Source organism: Caloenas nicobarica, chromosome 10 (genome assembly GCF_036013445.1).
Source record: "Caloenas nicobarica isolate bCalNic1 chromosome 10, bCalNic1.hap1, whole genome shotgun sequence".
NCBI classification, from domain to species: Eukaryota; Metazoa; Chordata; class Aves; order Columbiformes; family Columbidae; genus Caloenas; species Caloenas nicobarica.
In genome coordinates, this window is record NC_088254.1 from 20262100 (window position 1) to 20279419 (window position 17320).

General features: G+C 40.7%; 1 protein-coding gene across 1 annotated transcript in view; it reads right to left on the bottom strand.

Annotated features, from left to right (window-relative positions):
* The window catches only part of CERS3 (ceramide synthase 3), a 32569-nt gene extending 16101 nt beyond the window's left edge, over nucleotides 1-16468 (bottom strand). Inside the window, exons 1-9 of the mRNA XM_065641541.1 lie at nucleotides 16286-16468; nucleotides 14602-14719; nucleotides 12101-12219; nucleotides 8282-8339; nucleotides 7341-7391; nucleotides 6076-6168; nucleotides 5663-5791; nucleotides 3866-3972; nucleotides 2317-2473 (exon numbers count right to left, since the gene is read on the bottom strand). Of these exons, the coding sequence (XP_065497613.1) occupies nucleotides 2317-2473; nucleotides 3866-3972; nucleotides 5663-5791; nucleotides 6076-6168; nucleotides 7341-7391; nucleotides 8282-8339; nucleotides 12101-12219; nucleotides 14602-14719; nucleotides 16286-16467 (1014 nt within the window). The 5' untranslated portion in view covers nucleotide 16468. The remainder of the gene's footprint in view (nucleotides 1-2316; nucleotides 2474-3865; nucleotides 3973-5662; nucleotides 5792-6075; nucleotides 6169-7340; nucleotides 7392-8281; nucleotides 8340-12100; nucleotides 12220-14601; nucleotides 14720-16285) is intronic.
* Nucleotides 16469-17320: the final 852 nt, after the last annotated feature.

The window sequence follows — 17320 nt, forward strand, 5'->3', positions numbered from 1 at the left end:
TTGACTTTCAGATGGTGCAGTGACATGGTCCTGAAGGGTACCAGGAAGGGACACACCTGCCCTGGACAGATGCGAGGAGCTGCTAAGTGCTGCAGTACAGTGGTTTTCACTGCTGACCCCACCAACGCAGGGTAGCTCAAGGCACAGAGTACACTGAAAAAATTCCTTACACCCTCACAATGCTCAGAGCTTCCCTCAGTTAAACGGCAACATCAGTCCCTATTCCCAGTTACACCATGACTTCATTTTTCCATCTGAAGTAGCTAACTGCTGCTTCAAGAAAAATGTCAAGAATTGCCTGTTTTCTGAATGAAAACTTAAAAGCCTTGGGCAGAGAAACATAATTCTTCTAATACAAGGATAATGGTTACTGGTATTTCACTAAAATAGCAACAGCTATTTGTGTGGAGTATGTCTATAACAAATATGTCGGTATAAAAATGCTGCCTTGCAAACACCATTCTTTTCAACGTTGCCTTTCCAGCTTTGGAGGCCCTGGCTGCTTTCGCAGCCAAGTTTGCCACCGCTATGGAAAACAGGCTGCACATGCAAGCCAGCTGAAGTCATAGCGACCGAAAAGGGCAAGGGCTGCTGCTGCTACCACCGTAAAAATGTTATTTGGAAACCGTCTTCTCAGAGAGCTGTATAAGGAATCAAAAATTCGTGGTAGGGATGAAGGCTTGATGTTTTCTCATTTTTAAGCAATGACTAATACAAAAAAAAAAAAAAGCTCTTATCTCAAAAGAAAACATTTCTGCCCCTTACAAAGGCATATAAGCAGGAAGGGCAGAATGGCCTTATATAGCTGGCCTAGTAATGTCCTTTTCACCACTGTATCTGAAGACGTTCTCGCATTGTACTCCCATAAACTCCACCAATGCAGATGGACAACTATGCCAAAGCCTTCCTCTTCCTCGGCTGGACAGCAGAGGGATGTCTCTATTGACTTCATCAGAGGAGTTGTGTGAGAACAGCACAGAGACAAGGCCAAAATCGAAAAGAAAGTGAGAAGAATTAAACCACTTTAACACTCAGTAAGCCAGGCCATAAATAATGTTGTAATTAATCTAACAGAGGTAAAGTGACATGCAAGACAGACAAGCTTTTCAGTGTCTAAGGGAACACAGAAGCATGTTTTAGAGGCAGAACAACACAAGCCACTTCTTCCACAGATTTGTCGCTTATGTACAGCTGTTTGGTGCCTAACAAGGGTTGAGTTTGTAACTATAGTTTTCTTCCAGGGAAAACACTGGGTCTGCCAATGATATCCAGCTGTCTATCTGCGTAAGATTTGAAGGAATCCAATAGTCACAGGATGATTCTTGTTATCAAACAACAATTCAATATGGGTAGAAATGAATATTTCTATTTCCTTAATATGCTTCACAGCATTAACTGCTTCAGATAAAAGGGCAGAATCAGCTCAATGAAGTTTTTGCATCCTGATTCTCAAAAGAAATACCATTTTTCAATAGCACAACTTCAGTTTCACCTCAACTAGCAAAATATACCTGTCGACGCTCATGCCAAAACTTGAGATATATTCTCCAAAGTCTTCTTCTAAATGCTTTTTGCTAAATGTTTTATCTACACTGCAGACTTCATGACAAGAGACCTTGTAAAAATGTTCCTACTTCAGGCAACCAAACAAGACCTAAATGGTAGCACAGATTTCTTTATAAGTTTTTCCCACATGAGTTTTCTCTACAAGGTAAAAGCAGATTATGGCAGCACCAGATTTGTTCTGTTTCTCTACTCCAGTTGAATATCGCAGTATTTCACTGCGGCATAATCTAATACCAGATCAGCTTCATGTGGTTTTCTGAATCCAAACCTGGTGTTCATGTATAGCTGACCTCAGATTTAGACAAACCCATAGAACTTTGACTAAAAGTTTTCAGCAGTATTTAAAGATCTCACCACTCACCTCTCCTCTTATTTTTTCGGTATGTTCCTACAAAGTCCAGTGAGAAAAGATCGCTTTCACTTGGAACACAGGAATTTCTAAAGAGTTCTGCGCAATCTTAGGGCTTCAGTTTTTTGGAGAGCACATTTCTCATCCACTATCAGAGCAAATAATCAGATACAGGCAAAAAAAAAGGTTTTAGCTGAAGCTTTGATATTCTGATCTCCAACCTTAGGTGTGACAATAAAAGGAAGAAACCACTTTTGAACATCTCTATACTTGGTAGATCCCTATCAAAAATTCTAACATGAAGTTCAGGAAAACAATATAAAATTCCAAGTAAATCTATCAGAGGTATTAGCATCTGTTTGATACTTCACACATCTTTTTGGAGAAACAAAATTGCTTACCTTTAAGAAAATGAATCTTTTCAAAATCTTGAAAATTAAGGAACCCCAATATAAATGCAAGCCTTGAAGGATCAATAGCTGCCCATTGAATAAAAAATATGCTATGACAGGGGTCGTGGAGTAGTATGTAGGCAGATACAATGTGGCACGCAGAATCCTGAAAAAAAAAATAAAGGTGACTGTTATGGTACAAGATTTCTTCCCTATGCTATTTACAACTATTTATAATTTCACATTCCAAACTGATTAAGTATTTCCACAAAATATTAAAAAGCTCTGCAAAGATGACAGATTAATTAACAAGCCCTGTCTTAACTAGATTATGCATCTCTATTGAAATACAGACTTCAGAAGATGAGAAATTTGAGTCTTGCACAAAAGTATTATAAATAAGGTTAGGAAAAAAAATCCCATTATTTTAAATCTTGAGCTCTGTGTGGTCTAGATAGTATGCAACGCAGAGCTTGTCTGTGCCTTTTTTTAGTGCAAAAATCTTTCTAATCTGAAATCCACACTCCAGAGAAAAATTTTACAGGCTTTACAACAGGGCTTTTTCTTAATTAACATATGTTTTGTCCATCTTGAGACTTCACTACTTCTATATCATTTGGGGCTTTCTTCCTTTAATCTCAACATGTTTTGCTGCCAAACTGAAGAACGAGAACTTCAGTGAAACAAAATGATTGGAGATCACTTGTATAGCTAATAAAAAAATAACAAGAAAGACATCAGCATTTCTGAAAGAAAATACTCCAGGAAATTAAAACCTCGTGTTGATCAATGTTCAGAACTATTAATTTAACCAGCTTGAGTCTAAGGGTTTGTCCACATGCAGGGAGGGGCATGAAGGCAAAGTCAACGAAGAGCAAGTCAACGAAACCGTGAACGTGAAACACATTAAACACTTTTTAAAAGCTAAACATGTTAAGCATTAAGCACACTAAGCACCCGTGTGGACACCCCAAAGCAGGTTAAGTCACAGCACTCTGAAGTCACATGAGTATTTAGCAAGTTATGATTTATTTGCGCTGGCTTTGTAAATTAATCGGTTCACCTTAACTTTGCTGAATGTTCCTCATGTGAGTGAGGTACTACCCAAGAACTAGGTAGCAAAAAGAAGGCTCTACAAAAAAATTAACTACAATCGTATAGGAATCACACTGTACTCTAACTTTGCAGCTACAGCAGGAGCGATGGAATGAAAGGGAAAATGATTTCTCCTATTTAAATAGCTCAACCCTCTCAAAAATGTAGGAGCTCATAGCATTTAACTACAATTTTTGAAAATAAGTAATACATAAAGCCTTTATTTAGGTTAGCGTATTTTCAAGGGGCTCATTAAAAAACTACTTAAATTCAATTTTTAAAGAAAATGACAGCTTTTGTCAACGATTCTTGCTGACCTTTAGTAGCCAACAATAACGAAAGTTCTGCTTCTGCTCTTTAAAGTACAATCCATTCCTTCCCTTTTTCCATCACAACCAATACTGATCTCTCAATGGGAAGGGGAATGAAATAAAAGCCTGTGAGTACATTAAATAGTGCTTACCAGAAGGGGAACAGGATGATTCTTGTGATGAAGAATGCGATAGAAAAGATGATAAAGAGCGTATTGCAGGTTTTCTCCCAGTGAGCGTAATTAAACATTTTGGCTGCCTGCATTGAATAAAAACCATCAAATATATTAGAAATATTCTCCAAGATCAGTTCCTTTCTGCATTTTCATAAACAAAGACTCATCTCCCACCTAAGCAGGAAGAAAATTTCCTCGCTGTTTGACATGTAAACCAAACATTTTACTGATACCTAATAAAACAACATAAAACCAGATTCTTCGTTTACATTTCTCCTTTCATCTCAAAGGAAAGGACTCAGTATCAAAGACCTAAAGAACAGCTCCCCAATCAGAATATAAAAGTCTTATGAAATCAAAATGTGCTCTAGAAAACAGAGGTAATCCCTTATTTCTGTGCCAGATTCAAAACAGGTCGAATCCAAGAAAAGCTGCTGGCCATATCTACATGTCCAGAATGGCAGCAACCCCTTATACACAGGCATTCTAGAGTATGAATATTACTGACCCTTCTCTGCACCAAACTTAGCTACTGTTTTCTCCTTTTTGAGTGCTGGAGATCCTATTGTTGTTCTCTGTCTCACTAATAAAGATTATAATTACTGCTTCTCCCCTAGCTGACCTGCACAACTCTCCGTGCTCCATTTAGGAATCACTCTGGGCACTGTTGAATGAAACAGCCATTCTCGAGTGCAAGCAAAGCTTCAGGTACCAAGACGAAGTTTGAAACAGCAGTTTGATGAACTTTTGAGCAGCAGGGCTGAATTAAGTTACTCTGGTACCCAACTTCAGTTTCCATCTGAGGGCTGTCCTACCAGTTGTCAGCTCAACTCTTGGTAAGGCCACACAGCTAACTGGACCACAGAGCGGTTCAGGATTAAAAGTAACCCACAATTAGTTGTTTCAATACAACCGAGTATCAGGACAGTGACAGGCAGCAGCCTGTAAGTGCTGCTTACACTGGCACTGCCACTGAAAGAGGTGATGAAACTGTTCTCTGAATCTTGGTGTTAGAAAACCAGGATAACTCCATGGAAGGAAATACAGTGTGCACTTGTCTTCCAAGAAACCCAGTAGCAAGTCTCCATGACCATAGTGTAGAACCAGACACTTCTTAACCTTAAACATTTCTCAACATTGTTATTTAGTTCAGGGAAGGGATTTCCCCTTCAGCCCAGGGAAAGAAACCTTTCTTCTGCCAGGAGATACCTGTGATATCTTGTTCAGGGACCGCCTGAGTGTCTCCAGCCAGAAGCGTATAATGTAGATGTACCCCTTGAATAAACACAGGGGTATGAATGACAACAAAATGAAGAATTTTGGAGAAGTAGCCAAAACTTTGGCTGCTAAATTTGCTTGAGAATTGGTATCATGACAAGCTGTTCACAGGCTAGCCAACTTGGTCTAATTTTAACAGCAAAACAAGAATAATCCAGGGAGGCAGCTCTATTCTCAGTCCCTGCACTGTACTGAAGAATTTCTCTTCTGCTCTTTTCTCATAATGGATTCTGTAACAGAGTATCATCTTAGATTATCTAGATGCTTCTTATTATCTTACAATTTATGAATCTGTGAAGCTGTGTCTCTGTGTGGACAGGAAGGGATCATATGAAACTTGTGGCAAAAAGATTTAAGTGTCACCGAACATAACCTGGGCAACAATCAAAAAAAAAAAAAAAAACACCCAACAGAAAAACCCAAAAAACCACAAACTCCAAAAACACCAACAAAAAAAGCCCAAACAAAAAACCCAAAGATGGAGATCAGGGTTACCTCAAGCCAGAAATCTGCAGTATCATGCACAAACATCACCAGCGTTCCAACACGCAGGTAATTGCCACACCAAGAGCCGCTCATCAACCCAATGGCTGCCAAGTGATGAACGACGTGAGCCAGAAAATCCTATGAAGGAGGGAAGAAACAAAGGTAGAGCCAAGTCAGTGCAGCCTCTGAGGGTCTCTGTGCAGATGAGGTGACAAGCCACACTTGTCACACACACAGATGCCCTGGCAGCCAGAGCACAGCCGTGTGCAGGTGTGCCAGGGATGGACTGATGCTGCCCTCACGTGGCTGCACCAAATCCAGTATCAGGACAGTGCTTTTCCTTATAAATAAATACTTCCCCCCTCAGCAGCCCCGGCTCACAGAAATACAGGTTCTAGCTAGAGACAAGCACGATCACTTGCCTTCCTTTTGTTGTCAATCCCAAGTGTAAATAAGAGAGACCAGTAAAAACCAATCTCCATCATGTAGTACCAATACTGGGATGGCAGCACAGTCTGTAATGAAGAAAAACACAGTTAACTCTGAGAATAGCAAAAAGGGAACGCCAAGTGAAATTACTACTTTTTTCCTTTCCTCACTTCTTTTGCTCCTCTGCTGAGTCTTGCTTAAAAAATTAAACTACGCTAAATCCCTGTTCTGGGCTTCATTAAGAAGGATGTTCTGAGAGCCAAATATTTTAACCTTTACTCAGACCAAACTCTCAGTTTCTGCAGTTCCTCCCCTACCTCCAAATTTTAGCATATTTTTTTCCTATGTTTTTGTCAGAGAACTGCACACAGAGTGCTTCTGCATTTAATTACAAACAACTGCAAATACATGAAGCCTTCCATTTTGGTGAACAATTAGCGTTTTAAACATTCACACATCCCATGACTAAAACGTCAGCTATTTATGCTAAAATCCTATGCATATGCTTAAGGTTCGATGCTGGGCTTGGCTGCTCCCTTGGTTCAATCATTTCCCAGGTGGCAAGAAGCAGACGTGGTCATTAGGTCCCACAAGTAAGAGAAGCTGGGAATTCTTTTTGTGTTTGGCCCCTGAGGACAGGAATAAGAAAGCAGTGTGATGGGCCACAGATTTATAAAAATAGGAGTGAGGGGCAAAAAAGAACCCCCGGACGGGGGGGCAAGAAGGCAGTTTGCTTGGAGTCATCTGTTATGGGACTGTTAGTAAAATATTTTAGGAAGAAATAAGAGCCTAGTGACACTTGGTAACAACCAGAGTGTTGAGCAGAGATCCCCAGAGCAGGGACTTGCATTGCACCAAACCAAATCACCACAGCACTCCCCCCACGGAGCAACCGGGCCCAGGAGACACACAGCGCTTGGTGTAACGCTGTTCTGCAGCGCCTTGAAGCATCATCAGTACTGGTGCAAGCTGAAAGGCTCGCCACTGAAACTTGTGACACAGATAGAATCTACCATGCGCAACTGGTAACCTGGGACGGGTGGAAATCCCAGTGGTCTGGCTGGAGGGCTGAGCTGCAGCACAGGCAGATCACGGAGGAGTCCTGCAACAGCCAGCCGGAGGTACCACGGAAGGGCAAAAGGCTTTTTGGTGCCGCACCTCTTGAGTTGGTGCCCATTGGGAGAGAGAAGAGCCTCTGTGGATTAGCCCTTCCCATCGGGAAATACCTGGGCTGATGGCCCAAAGCCAAAAAGCTCACCTGAAACGGGTAGCCAACCCACGTCTGCCATATGTCGTAAAACCAAGGTTTCTGGGAAGACAGATGATTCAGAGACTGATCAGCTGAGCAACAATAAGCTGTCTTAATGCAATATCTTAAATACTTAACATTTCTCTAAGAGGAGCAGGCTAAGATGCTACAGTCTTGATAACTGTTCTCCACCAATTTCTAAAGCGATCTTACATCTCTAATTTATTATATTGGTCCCAGCTCTTTGGCTTCTTTTCAGGACACCTGAAACGTTCCAGTTCATCATTTCATCATCCAAAGCAGTGGGTGTGTGTTTTATTACTGCAATTACTCAAGATATGTTGCCACAGTGATTAGATTTTGCTGTGTTTACCAGCCACACACATCACTGGTTCATGACAATAAACATTGTTTGGGGAGAAGAGCCAGATGAACGTAGACACGGGGAGAACTGTTCTGCTGCTCAGGAGAAGCATCAATGACACCCCAGGAAGTGCTCACCTAGTTACAAGCAGCGCTCTCCACTGTTATTCCCAACTTCTGACTGGGCAGCAACACCTCAATAAATAGCCGTGCAATACACCATTGTTGTGACCCCCAAAAGTGCTGCCAGAAAAGGTTTATGGCCTCCTTTGAGAAAACCATGGCCATGGGATGCATTTGTAGGTGTTAACAAGGCAGGTTGTAAAACCACCTGCGGGACTTCTTAAAACTCTCCTTAAAAATACTGATTACCTAAAAAGTACTTTATCATAAAAGTTCAAAAGTTAATTTAAAAATTAAATAAAACCTCAGTGTACATTGTAGCCTATCGTCTAGATTACATACATCAATGATCTGAACCCAGGGAGCCACTGAAACCAGTGAGTCTTGCAGTGGGCTTCATAAAGCTCTAGAAATGAGTCTTTATTTTGTTAAAAGAATATCAGTCCTTCAAAAAATTAACTTACATCATACAGAAATATAAATCCAACAATGGAGGATGTAAGATAGAATGAAAATCGCCAGCTGCAAAATTAAAATGAAAAAAACGAGAACAAAGAATTATATATTTATAGATATCCTCAGCAAGAATTACTGCAAATCATTGTGTATCACAGATAATCTTCCCCTAAACATGCCCTCATTCTATATTAATGGTTGTCACATATTAACTATATGTGAATTATTAATATTTAAATACTTATGCTTTGACTAATTGCTAAAGCAGTATGTTATTTTACATTATCATAATACATATATCTTGATTGCAATTAGAGCAGTAATTTCCCAGCCAGGCATGAGCTGATCAAGAGAACAGTCACAGCAAATGTAATGAATTCCCTAAAAATTGTTCGATAACATCAATGTTTCCTGCTGCATCAATCCCTCTGGAATAGTCACACTAGACTAAGAACATCTCCCAGCTCCCTGACTCCAGAAGGTTTTCCAGCTGTATGGCACATATTCTCCAATCTGATCAGATGCTGTAAGCACCAATAGTGACTTTTTTTAATTGCTGAATTAATTTATTTTGATCTCTCTTAATACCAGTTGTTGAAAACAGGGGAGCCCTATGAAACTTTAACAACAACTACTGGATTATGCTATATCTTACTACAGAGGTCTGAATTAACTATAGACCTCAACCTTCGACCAGGTTTGCCAGCATTTAGCCTGATCTAAGCGTTTTTGTGGCTTAAATGGATATCCATCAAGGCAGAAAAAACTTCTAGGTTTTCATCACTGATCTGGTAAGTCAGCAAAGAGGAAAAAAAAAAGTTCCTGTGTATCTTAGCAAACCAAAATTATGCTGTTGCTTATATATGTCAGAGGATGCTGTGATTTGGAGCCAGCAATCAGCGTGGTAATGACCCTAGAGCCTGTGTGGGAGGTGTTGTCCCTGGGACGGGTGCGGCTGGAGGCTCAGCCCGAGCATTCCCACTCCCACCTCAACAGGTGATGGAAAAGTACTTCCTTTCCACACTCCTCCCTGGCAGGAACAAGCCTGACCTTTCCCAGAGCAGCTCGCCAAGTTCAGCAGGAAAACACTGCAGGACTTCACGTGCTGAGAAAGGTCACGATCAGAGACAGGCATATGGCCCCAAACCCGGTGAGAACGTTTTATAGAACAAGAGGTATCCTGGAGGAGAGCAGCAAACGACCTCCCAGAAAACCTGAATTTGCTAAAAAGAGAGAGAAACTCAAGAAGAACACAGTACCAATGGATTGAGAGATGTATGAAAAGAGAGGCTGTGGTCTTTAGCAAACATTAATGAAGTGCCACATGAGAGAAGATGATGGGAAGCTCTCTGGTAAAAGCAGCCGCTCCTTTCTGAGCCCTACGGTACCTGGAGGCTGATACTGCAGCTGAAATAATGTGTTCAAAGACTGAGCCAGCATTTCACAAAAAACAAACAAACAAAAGATGAAGATGTGCAATGGTGGAGATTAGACAAGATAATAAGTTTCATGCCTGCGGAAGAAGTCAAGGAAACAGTTATAAAATTGCTACTGGTAATAAACCACTGTTTTTCTTTTCAACTTTAAATCATCTTTCCTAGGGTGGTTTGAAAATGATACTTCAGAACACCCACTGAGCAGGCAGAAAAATTTAAAGGTACATGGTGGAGATTAAGAGAGCAAATGGAAGAGAGTGGAACTCACAAGTAATACCTGGCTCAGAGTTAACCAAGAGATACTATGAAAAACACCACTGTGCCATGGGACTGTGGATAAAGTGGGGCTCAGTCTGCACTGCGTGTAAAGTGTGAGCGGTTTTCTGAGCCAGATCCAAAGCACAGAGCACCTAACAAGGCTGTGCCATTAGTCCCCAGCCCTACAAATATATATTGAACACACTTGGCAATGAACACTCGCTTCTTCAGATGAACTCATGATACATGCAAGACTGCTGGAGCACTACCTCATTTTGCATTTAGCCAAGCTTTGTTATGAATTTGGTGAACAAAACCTAAAGCAAAACTTATCCAAATTCACCAAATTTTACAAGTGCTTTTTAAGCTCTGAACCTGGTCACCAGAGTGAACACCGAACAACAGCTATGCAGAGGGATTTTCTTATTTAACTTCAAGAATTTTCTCTTCTCTTTCTTTTCTCTTCAATTTAGCCTAATGAAAAAGAGTTTAGTAGGTGAAGGTGAAGGCTGATAAGTCTCTTAAGGCAGAGGAGGTTTTGTGCAAAGGGCTTTCCAAACTCCAGTGTTGCTTAACTGGGAGCATTAATAGCTTAAGTATGGTTTAGATCTGGCTCATTGGATTTTCCCTGTGATTCAGAAAAATGAGCCTGGACATCGCACACTTTCAAAAATTTCATAATGCTCATAACACTGACTATTAACATAGAATAACGCTGTTCCTCATTTGTTGTCTTGAGAATTATATCAAATTAAATTCACTGACAAAGAGCAGAACAAGGTTCACAGAATTGCATAAGAGAAACCTGTTTGCTTCACTCTCACTCGAGCTGCCAAGTTTTAATTTTGGCCTGTGGCTGGGTATTACTAGAGACGTGCATCCATGGCAGGTAGGTCTTTTATCAATAGCGGGAAAATTTATTGTCACTTCTAAAACAAAGTTAACTGATCCACAAAACAACAGCAGAAATAAACCCCGGATGTCAGTTTGACAGGACAGTTTACTCAATTCAGGCTTCAGAGTGAAACATCTATGTCTATCAACTGGATTTATGCCCAACAGAGAACATCAAATTGTTATCATATTGATTCACACCAAAAATAATCTTGAAAAAGGACTCACCTTTGAGCTTTGTAGCTGTACCTTTAACCCCTACTCCTTAAGTTAATATACACTAAAAGGGGTTAAATATTATAATCATGTGAATTTTTGCCAATGTGATTACGCTAGTCAAAATTCAAATACATGAGACATTAGGAAAATGTTTTACACTGGTGCAAGTAATTTCAGTATCCAAAAGGGATAAGCTATGTAAATAAAGCCATGCCCATTTGGAGATTTGCAATTTGTATGAGATTTTGGATAACACTGGAATAGTTAAATAGTAAAATGTTGGGGTATGAGGAAGTTCTCATACATTTGTGAAAAATCAGACTCTCTAATGCTTTTCTAGTTTTCAATCATATGCAGGCGTTTCAAACTTTTGAGATATTCATTATTATCACTCAAAAATCACTCAATTGCCCACTCTCATCAGCGTATTTGAGCTCATATTTTGCACAGCATCCCATGTTCAAGCTGTGACACTTCTTGTTTCAGTAGGATGCCGTGATTCCTGCTCTTGAACTGGCTCTGTACACAAAATAGCATCCCAAAAATGACAGCACGGGTACATTCTACACAAGACTGAGAAAACATTTTTGTTCCCCTATGATTACTGGCAGACAGAAAAAATATTTTCCTGTTCTCTGCATGTTTTTGTTAAGCATCAGGTAGTAGGAGCCCACAAATCCATTATTACACAATGAAGAAAACTGTAAAATATTTTTGAGATTTTTTTTTTTTCCAGGACAAACTGTTAACCTAATCTTTTAAAGTCACACCATTTGGAGAAATGCTACCAGATCCTTTCAAAATGTTTGTGTATGCACAAACCCAAACCCTGATCAGACGGACCCAGCTTTCTGTTAATTAGTCCTCCCAAAAGGGTACCTAAGGACCTCAATTGTTGGGGGGGGGGGGGGGGGTTGTGTTTTTGTTTGTGGTTTTTTGTTTGTTTGTGGGTTTGTTGTTTTTTTTTTTTTTTTCAAAAGAGTAAAATCCATAATAATCAAAAGCATTGTCTTTTCTTACAAAGCTTCCTGGAATTTCCGAAGCACGGTTGGGATCTCAAGGTTTCGCCGTCTCCTAAACCACTTTTCCACCAAACGGACTGTACAGTTGCACTTTTTGGCAAGGCCTTGAATCTCTGACTGCAAAAAATGGAATAATGTTAAAAACAAGATATATTCCAATATCATTTTCATTTATTTTGTAGTTCGCAGATCAGCTTTCCATGATTGTAAGGTTACTAACATTAACTGTCTATGGCAGTTTACCTCGCAGGCTTCCTGGTTTAATTTTTGAGTGACATTCACAGAAACCCTGGATTTTCAAGACAGTAATTTACATAAGTAAAGCTGGCATGAAACATACAGATCCACAAACGGTGCTATTGTCTTTCTGGTGGCTTCAGATAGTTTCAAAGATGCAACTTCTACTGCTAAGCAAGAGGGTGGTCTGGTGCCATGAATGAACAATGTGGACGTTGTATCTAATATCTTATGTAACTACAATTATTGGATGATAATTGAGTCTCACAGGTGAGATGTGGGCCTGGAATTAAGGTGACCTGAGCTCTGTTCTCAAATCCAATGTACTTCTGTGGTACAGGGCAAGTCAGTTAAATCTTACTGAGCAAAATCCAGACTGCCTTTTGACACCTAAAAATCAATTATGACTAGAGCAGTGCCTGGAAGTGCATCCAGCCATTCGAGTGCAATGGTCAGGTCTCTGCTTTATGCATGTTCTGAAGGTGCAGCCATGCTAGTGGTGTGCTAAGAACAAGGCAGGGTGAATCTTCCATTTCTGGGTGCTCCGTGCCCCACGTGCAGCAGCCTGTAGGCTTCTTCCTTCTTCTCTGTGCCAAAGCATGAAGGTGTGTGAAGGGTTTGGAGAGGAAGCCGTATGAGGAACAGCTAAAGTCACTTGGTTTGTTCAGCCTAGAGAAGAGGAGACTGAGAGGAGACCTCATTGCAGTTACAGCTTCCTCACAAGAGGAGGACGAAGGGAAGGTGCCGAACTCCTTGGTGACCAGTGACAGGACCCGAGGGAATGGCAGGAAAACGTGCCAGGGGAGGTTCAGGTTGGACATGAGGAAAAGGTTCTTCACCCAGAGGTGCTGGACACTGGAACAGGCTCTCCAGGGAGGTGTCACGGCCCCAACCTGGCAGTGTTCAAGAAGAGACTGGACAACGGCCTCAGACACACGGTGTGAACTCTGGGGTTGTCCTGTGCAGGGACAGGAGTTGGACTCCATGATCCTGGTGGGTCCCTTCCAGCTCAGGACATTCTATGATTCTATGACCTCCCCTGGGGCTGCTGCGGGAAAGACGGCAGCATTCCACTCATCCCTGGGGAAGCTCCTTCCCTGCAGGGCTGGTATGCAAATAGTGGGTGGCAGTTGTGCTGCCTCCACCCAAGGTAAGTCCAGTTCAGTTGGTCTCTCCCCTTGGAGAAAGCTCTGGCATGGGAGCGAAGGCACCTCAGCTGCTGGGAGGGCAGGGGTGCAAACAGCCTCTACATTTGGCCCGTCCGGCTGGCTGGGGAGCTCTTGCCTGCCACACAGGAATAGCCACTTTGCTTTGACAACAGAGCCCAGGTGCCCGCATTTCACCAGCCAGGACTGGTCCCCAAGCTGGACACCTAAAGGAAGCAGCCTGAATCTTTCCTGTATCCTGAGAATAAAAATGTTGTGCTTCCTTTCAGAGATTAATCAAACTATACTCATGCAGAAGGAAGGTATGAAACAGAGAGATCAGGATACTTGCCCAGATAGAGAGGAGCTCATATGTGAACACAAATACAAATTCCTGATGATATCAGGCAAAAGACGCAGTAAGAGAATAGCAGAGTTAGGGATCGAAAAGTGAAGTTCCATGCATCAGTAATGATCAATATCCCTCATTACAAGAAAGCACATATTTCTTTTCAAAAAACAGTGTAGGAACACTGCAATTGTTTGGTAACTGTAGTTAAGTGAACTTTCTGAGGCTGCATTCACAGCAAAGTACCTGTTTCCCATAAAGTTGCCTTACTTTTTGAGATGGTAAACATCAGTTATTATTTTTTTCTTGTTCAATTTTAAAAACAAACAGCAAGGCAACAGAAAGATTGCTTTTCTTTCTCACATAAGCCAGGATTAAGCATGCAGCAATATAACGGATCAAAAGGCTTTCATGCCAGTGTTCCAATATTATTGCTTGCAATAAATATACCACTTTCCAATAACAGATGTCAGCTGATGTTTACTCCAGGCACAATGAGTTAAAGATGGAACACTGATCTTCACTGGAAATGTTATTAACAGTCTAACCTAGAACAGCGTGCTAGAAAATTAAACATCTTAAACATATTTTCTGGTTTGGATGCCATACACCCTTGTCAGCAGAACGGCAACAAAAACCCAAATAAATTAAGTCATCTGTCAATCAGCTGGAACTCATCCCATGATGTCATTACTGATAGCTGATTGAAACAGTAAGACTTGGGATTTTCCGAAACCAAAATTAGTTTAAAAGAATGAGAATCCTTACTTGGGATGGATGTTTTGAGCACTCCCGGAAATAACTCTCTAAAACAGGATTAGGCTGTGGCTTCACACGTCTTACATTCTTTATACCTAAGGCTTTTGCTAGAGGTATAGCAATGTATCTGAAAAGACATACCGTGAAAAACTTTAAAAATACAGCACAGTTACAAGACCTTAGCTCTCCTCATGCCAGGATATGAAGAAAATTAGTCTGAAGCAATTTAATCTGCCATAAAATACAACAGTGCACTGTGAGAAAAAACAAACCTCCCTCTAGCTAATCCCAAGGGAGAACCACAGCATATTAGCAGTTACGCAAAAAAGCAGACCCACGGGCTGAAGTTTGTGGTTGTGAAATGCTACAAAACTAAAGGAAAGAGCCTGATTTTTTGGTGTCCTTGCATTTTTGGGGGGGCATATTGGAGTTAAGCAACAGTTAAGGGAGAGTGAAACAACAACAGATGCTCTCCCAATGTAGGCTGAAAGATTGCTACTGAGGTGCTTTCTCCCAGTGGCAGATTGTCACTTAGCACATTGCTCCACCGCTGCCCAAGACACTGGATTCTCCTCGTAGTCTGTAGCTTGTGGCGCACAGAAACTCCCCCACAGACTAAAGGCTTCTCTTTGTCTTCCATTTTCCAATACAAATTGCTGCAGAGCATGCTAAATGCTTCGCTCTTCTACTTGGGTAGGCTTTACTGACAAAAAACCCCCTCGCTCCTGCTGATATCAGCAATTGATTCCTCATTATTCATAGCAGCAGTCACTTCTCCTCATTCATGCGCAGATTCACCACAGGCCAGATATGTGGGCTAATTATTCACACGAGCGATTTCCAATAGTGAGACACAGTTGGGCAAGTATTTACTCAGGAGACACTGAATGGTTATAAACATATGATCCAAATTACTTCTGATCTCTTAACATGAATGATATTATCTGGCTCTGTTTTAAGTCTGTCCAACTTACGACATCCCAAATTTCCTCATTCTAGCCTGAAATAATTATAAAAATCCTACTAATCACATTCTTCAGAGAAAAAAAAAAGTCAAGCAAAAAAAAAAATGCATAAATAAATAAGTCAAAGCACTTCTTCTGTGGAGCCAACCTCTGCCTGTCCTGTAAGATTCCAGCTGCAGGAACAATTCACCTTCAGTGCCAAAGTGAGGAAAAAAAAGGAATCAGCATTACTAGATCTGCATAAAATGTTCACATGTGAGCTTGAGATCCCTCTAGTCTGTTTCATTTTGCTACGGCTAGGCACCCGGGATCTATCGGCCTCACACAAATGTTCTGGTGAAGGACCAAACGAAAGGAGAGGTTTGGTTTGGAGGACAAATACCTCCACCCCTCCATCAAAGAGGAAAAAGCAAAAGGAAACCCAAATGGGTTTGGATTAATTGTATCTCTAGTGAAAGGACAGAGAGTCATCTAAACGCTGTTCTAGAAAAGCTAAATAGAGATATTTTCCTTCTACATGGGACCACAGCTGCATAATCCTCATAGTGAAAATATTTCCCAGTTTTTCACCTGCCATATTATCCGGACTAGATCTTTCTAGCCAACCACCAACTAATCCTCTTTTATAAACACAGAAAGAACATTGATCTAAAAACATCTTATTTTTCAAACATTTCTAGCATTAATGAGGATTAACATTAGCATAAAATCGCATTTATATTTCTTACCTTTCACTGAAGAATCGGATAAACAGCAATACAAAAGCATATGGTATTGTGGCATATAATTGTTGCGGTTTTGGAAAGACAAGTCCATCACGGTCTACAAAATCTGCCCACGTGCAATTAATAGGCATCCAGATATTTTCCCACCAGAACCAGCTGTTCAGTGTCTTCAATATGTGCGCCATGCTACGTAAATAAAAGAGAGAATTAAAAACTATTCCTGATGTATTAAAAAGAAAATGCATGAAATAAAACATATTAAACCTCATTGCGTAGAATAGCGGTTCCCAGCTGCCAGGACATTTCCTAAAATTAAGGTACAAGAAAACAGCAGATGAGGCCCAGAAGAATCCGCTGTCTAACAGAGACACTCTGCAGAGCCTGCACCAGGTAAATAAATTAAATAAATAAATAAATTAATTAAAAAAACCAGCAAACAGACCTGGCCAGTCAAGTGTGCAATTGTGTCAGTCTTCTCAGAACAAAAAAAGGAAAAAAGTCAGTTACAACAAGTTGAAAACCCCTTGGTTTAGAACATGCAGGTGAGATTGTAACCCATTAGAAGATAAAATTACTAAATTTTGAGCTGGTATAAATCAGTGCAAAGCCTTTGACATCTGCAAGGGGGAGCAGTGTGTTAATCTGCTGTCTCACTTCAATCATTCACACCAGATTGTTTAGTACCTGCTCAAATCTTTCGCAATAATAATTTGTATTCTATCGTAGCAATTCACAAATGATACTACAGAGAACTGATCTTCCCTAGGCTGCCTTCGTAAATCAAACATAAGTGGGTGAAAGGATGGAAAAAGAAATGAGAAAGTCCAGGAGGTGACTCAGTTCTGTAATAATGGAGACATTTCGCTACTGAATTACTGCTGCTTAATACGCTAATGGCAATATACGCCTTGATTGTGATTTTGCAAACACCTGTGCACAGGGCTAAGTATAAAAATTACAGTGCACAGCAAGCTTGGGGATTTGCAAGAAATTATTTAACTGTGACCAAATCCTAGATCAGAACAAAATGCCTAAAAT